The sequence below is a fragment of the Silurus aristotelis genome (assembly GCF_946808225.1).
Source record: "Silurus aristotelis genome assembly, chromosome: 8".
In the NCBI taxonomy this organism is placed as follows: Eukaryota; Metazoa; Chordata; class Actinopteri; order Siluriformes; family Siluridae; genus Silurus; species Silurus aristotelis.
In genome coordinates this window covers 27,572,108-27,578,107 of record NC_139581.1, presented here as the reverse complement: position 1 = coordinate 27,578,107, position 6,000 = coordinate 27,572,108, and the positions used below count along the sequence as shown (strand labels likewise).

General features: G+C 38.4%; 1 protein-coding gene across 1 annotated transcript in view; it reads left to right on the top strand.

Annotated features, from left to right (window-relative positions):
• Window positions 1-6,000, top strand: part of dpf1 (double PHD fingers 1) — a gene marked incomplete at its 5' end in the record, with an annotated part of 72,063 nt that overhangs the window by 40,139 nt on the left and 25,924 nt on the right. Inside the window, 2 exon segments of the mRNA XM_083548934.1 lie at window positions 482-571; window positions 5,468-5,546. Of these exon segments, the coding sequence (XP_083405060.1) occupies window positions 482-571; window positions 5,468-5,546 (169 nt within the window).

The following is a 6,000-nucleotide window of genomic DNA, read 5'->3' as shown; positions in this document are numbered from 1 at the left end:
CAACAATAAATTCTGACTTCACAGGGCGCAGACACAGAGTGGGCATTCAGAGCTAGTAATTGTGTAACGTTCCCTGTAACAGGATGCACCTGGGCAAAAAAGAAACTCCTGTCAGGCACACGTTCGTTTCTCATCACTTGAAGAGGTGCCATGTTGCACATAATAGGAAGTGGAAGCTCAGTGATTAAGATGTTGGACTTCTGACAATAAGGTTGTGAGTTCAAATCTTGGTAACACAAAGCTTTTACTGCTGGGCTTCTGAGCGAGACTTCTCAGTTGTAAAAAAATGAGATCATTGTAAGTCTCTCTGGAAATGGGGGTCTGAGGAAAGCTTTAAATCGAAATAATCTCAAACCCAAATTCCATGTTGTCCGTTTTTATAATTGAGAACAATCTGTCGCATGTATCATATTCGCTGTGTATTTTCTGTATAGGAAAATATTTTGCTGTGTCATCATGATGTGTGGTGTGTGTGTTGCAGAAGCTGCTGGTTGGAGACTTTCCTCACGAACTAGACATGGAAGAAATGGAGGAAGACGTGCCTAAGCGCAAGAACCGCACCAAAGGACGGGTATGTGGCGAATCAAGAACAATGTAAAACAAAAACCCACCAAGGCTCCGAATTGCGCTCGTCATGCCAAACACACTGTTTTCACTCGGTTAGCAATCCAGATCAGATGTAAGGTTAAGCCAAGCGTATTCATCTGTTCCGTTGTGTGTAGTGATCACAAAAGAAGCATGTTTTGCACAGTCCCTGTGTAGAGACTGTCGGTATCATCGGGGTTCACAATTGTGCACAAATTCGTGAAGTGCCTCTGTGAGCCGTAAGCTTGCCTAGAGAACAAAGAGGGCTGTGCAGCTGCGGTTGGAGGAGCTCCGAAAGGCGTCAGCGATTTGTGTGAGAATTTCACACCCTTGCCACTGTTAATTGGGATGTGCTCCTTGCTCTTAGGTGTTACAAACTGTACAGAGTTACTTATTAAGGGTAGAGGGTGCTGCGCTTTAATGCCTCTTGTGTGTGCCTTGAGCTGACAAAGGCTCTGTGTGTAGGTGTGTGTGTCTTTGTCTCTCTCCGATGTAAAGAATGCAAGACTTTGTCGGGATTTTGCTTCTCCCACACCATAACAGCATATAGAACACCAACAGTTCTATTCGATTTGCTTCTGTAGATATTACACTGTTGTGGATGAAGATATATTGAATGTTAGAGTGTTTTTTTTTATGTATAGTCATACATATGAGGTAGTCTGCAGACTTTCTGGCTTTTACATCAGGATTGTTCAGCTGTCTCAAAGCAGCTTTACACAGATAATGTGGTGATAAAAAATGAATATGTTCTGTATAAGTGTACGTTCGTCCCTGATGAACAAGCCAATGGCGACTGTGGTGAAGGAAAAACTCCCCGAGACGGCATAAGGAAGAAACCTTGAGAGGAACCAGACTCAAGAAGGAACCCATCCTCATCTGGGTTGCACCGAATGTCCATTTATAGCAGATATACGATGTTGTGTGGTACAGTGATGATGATTACACATTATTCACTTGACTATAATACTATAATACTTATAGTTAACTAAAACTAAACTAATAATACTAAACTAAACAATATTGACCTGCTTAGGAATGGGATCTATAGGCTTTCTGTAAATCTCATATGAAGCCTTACTAGCTACAGGATATTATCTTACACACATTTTCGGCATTGAGATATAAAATCTAGTACAAATATTTAATAAAAAAAATAGTTTTTTGCTTTTTACACTTTTGGGGTTCGTAGTATTGAAAATGAAACATTGACTTCTGGGTAAGATACATTTATTGAAGATGAATGTAGTTTTTGGAACTATATATATTACAAGATTTTCCTTTTTTTTACAATGTTAAAGCGGTTTTACAGATGTAAAAATGTATGCCTAAACAAAGCTTACAGTATTGTGCATAAACAGTACGGTTAAAAATATGGGAAAAAATTTATAGAAAAAATAGAGAAGAATATAGTAATTCAATTCATTTTTATTTGTATTGCACTTTCAACAATGGACAATGTCGCACAGATAATACACAGATAATGCAGTAATAAAGAATGAATAAGATGTTCTTTATAAGTTTCTCCCTATTGAGCTAGTTGCAACTGTGGCAAGAAAAAATCCCTGAGCTGGCAGGAGGAAGAAACCTTGAGAGGAACCGGACTTAAGAGGGAACTTTTGAGGTGCAGTGATGCAAATGCATCCTGTAGTCCTGCAAGATGAAGAAGAAAAAGAAGAAGTCCTGAGTCAGTGAAGCAGACTTTTGACATTAACTACAGTCCAAATACAAATCCAAATACAAATCCTGTTCTTACTCCCGGGCATTGATGTGAAACGTCCCCAGCTGCACAGAGTGGCCTTCAATCGAAGAGAACGCCATCCAGAGGCAGTCCTGGATGAAGCAGGCAGATCTGAGGAGAGAACTGGGGCAGGAACAGTGGTCACTGGTACCACGGGAGCATGTTTAGCTTGACCAAGAGAGAGAGAGAAATGGGTTATTAAGTATCCATATTGTATAAAGTTGTATAAGTTAAAGACACTGTGCATTTGAGAACTCTGGCAAGACTCGCTATGGCAGCATAACTAAAATTGAGATTTAGAAGGTAACACAGACATGAGGGATCTCTGGGATAGTACATTTTTCATTACATTTTTAAAGTGGAAAAACTACATACAATATAAGCAATATATTGGTACAATTACAGCATATGCCCTCATCCAGGGCAGTATTGGTATGGGTATTGGTATTAGTACACCTAGTAGTATATTTTTAATGAACAATTATGCCTGCAAATCAGCTATATCTGCATCTTCCCCAAACTGTTACCACAATGTGAGAAGCATGTGATTGTATAGTATGCCTTTGGATGCCGTGGCATTGAATTTTCCCTTCAGTTGAGCTAGAAGACTCAGAGCTGTTCCAGTATGAGAGTGCTCCTGTGCACAAATGCCCGCTCCATGAAAATAAGGTTTCAAATGGAAGATCTTGATTTGCCTGCTATAGAGTTCTGATCTCAATCCTATTGAACACCCTGACTACACCCCAGACCTCCTCACCTCACCTACATCAGTATCTGACTTTACTACAGTCTTAGCTGATGTGGAGCACAAATCTCCACAAGTACATGTGGAAATCTAGTGGAACATTTTCCCAGAAGACGTCGATTTGTATTTGAATCAACTGCTTATCAAACGCTAAAGTAAATGCATACTTTTTTACACTTGTAATGCCGCCATATCACAATTATGGAACTATATTTATAACTGCATCCAGTCTGTAGAAACTTGACAACATGATTAACCCATTGGCAACTCAGTTAGTAAAGAGCTAATTGCATTGCACTGAACGGGTTGTGGGTATAAGAAGATCTCCAGGCCATGGGATGGAATGAAGCCCAATATTTAATCAAAATGACCTTAAGGAATAATGAAGAACAAGACCTGTGTTACAGCAGAAGACATACTGTACAGGATGACCTGATCAGTGGCATCCGTAAGAAGATCACTTGACAACTTTGGGCAGATTTCATGATCAAAATGACTCTTATAGGAACATAGTTATATAAAGTGACCAAACAAGCTGTTTTTTCATATAAATCGCCAGATTTTTTCGGGAAAAAAAAAGGGAATCAAATGAACAGAGGAATACAATACCCTTGACCAAGCATTGGGGTAAGTCATTAGGTGATTCTCCTTGGATTAGATTCACAGCAACGCCATTTTCAGATGGAATATTATGTCTCCTTCGGTAAACCGTGATCATGATCACAAGCACACTTTCAAGTCAACCAAAGCTTGGTTAAGGAATCAAATCCTGGAAGATAATGGGGGGCCTTCTCAGTCTCTATCTTTAAATCCCAGCTTCAAATGGTGGGATTTATAGAAATCAGTTGCAGTACAAAAGCCATCATGGTTCAATGAGCTACAAGCTTTTGCACAGGATGAAAGGGGGAAAGATTCCACTTGAAAGGTGTCAAAGGGCAAATGGATATTTGGATATGTAACTAGATGCTTTACATTTCAACACAACTTTGTCAACCTACTTTAACGAAATTGTTTATATGTATCGATAATTATTCTTTAATTGTTTTAATGAAACTTTTTGCTTTCAGTGCCTCGATATTTTGGATGCACCTTGTCTTTAACAGAAGACTGACATTTTGTTTCTCCAAACATTCATCTGAAATAATTTGCTATACTTCTTATAAAACATGCGAAAAGAGTTCTAGTTGGAAATTTCTTCCTGACCTTGTGATTCAGTTCATCCCAGGGCAGTGCAATAGGATTTAGGTTCAGTGACTGGTCAGGCCAATCCATGGTAGATTCCTTCACTCTCGAAAAAATGGTTACAGAGCTTGGATATAGGCTTCAGCTCCTTGTTGTGTTGTATGGTGAATTCGGGTCCAGTTAGTCGCAGTCCAGATGGAAATGGATTTACTACGATATGGAATGGTAGCTATGTTGGTTCAGGATTCCTTTTAACTAGAACTTTCCCTGCGCCAAAACAACCCCAAACCATTAAGTTCTACCTCTATGTTTGACTGTAGGGTTGATGCATTCTGCTAACATCTTCCCTCCTGTTCTTCATCATCGTCCAAATTTGGACTCACCTGTCCACAGAACTTTCCTCCAGTTATTCATTGTCCAGTTGAGTGTTTTTGCATTTCACATAGTTTGTTGCATATTAACAAGCGTGATGGTGTTCACGGTGGTATTGGCATGAAAGTGTAATAGTTTGAAAGACAATCTGTTTGTATGAGTGTGAAGGTGAAACACACGGGGGGATGTGATCCATCCTGATGCCCTACTCCTGAATAAAGAATAGGAGACCACGTTCTGCATCTAGAGTTTCAATAGGGGGTTAAACTCGAGACAATAATAAATACCTCAGCAATGATGGAAATATAATCATTGGATAACCTGATGTCACCCAGATGAGAAGCTTGCTTTTTGAGTCTGGTTCTTCTAAAGGCTCCTCGAGCTATTAAGCTTCCACCTCCATGTTTGACCTGTTTCCAGACTATGTATTGTCCTAGGAGGTTGAAAATTCCACAATGCAACTGTATATACAATTTAGCATGTATATGAGTGAATCAAATGAAATTCGAAGTGGGAAAAATTTGTGAAACATCTGTAGGTGAGGCTTGTAGTTGCTTATGAAAAAATATAAAATACGTGTGATCCATTTTTACATTAAACACTACAAAACAAAACAAGGTTCCTTTCACTCATCCTACCGTACAATTAAATACATTTAAAATTCAGTATAGTTACATACTTGCATAAACGTACATATAGTTTTCTTTTATTATTCTTATTTATTATTCTCTCTCGAGTTCAAATGATTTATTTAGGTTTTTTTTTTTTTTTTTTTACAGATTTATATTATGCCATAGAAAGAAATGTCATGTTGTCAAAAAGTTTTATTCTCTCCCTCGCAGGCTTGTGGTGTAGGAGGAATGAGGAAGAGACAGGAGCCGGCCTCCATAGAGGACAGAGACAAGCCATATGTTTGTGACAGTGGGTATCATTGCTTCATCACCTGTGTGTTATATTGTGGTGTTATAGACAATATTTGTGCGCTTGATAAATGGATTTAATATATTTAAGTTCTGAGTGGTGTGGATGATCATGTCAGTAAAAATCTACCCTTCCTTCGTGACACAGGGCAGGGCAAAACAAGTGCCACATGAGATGAAAAGGGAAAGAAATGTGTATTAGCATATATTTATATATTTATATATATATATATTTGCGACCTCTATAGTTCGCGAGAGGCTCAAAAGTTTGTACTAATAAATTACATTTAATTATTCATATATATTGTATTATTCATTTAAAGTAGTAAATAAAACATTTATGACAAGTAATTCACAATTTTTGTTGAGTTTACAGTACAGCACATGTACAATTCCAAAAGGAGAGTCAAAACCTCGCGATTTTTTGTTACTTGCGAGAGGTCATAGAACGAAAT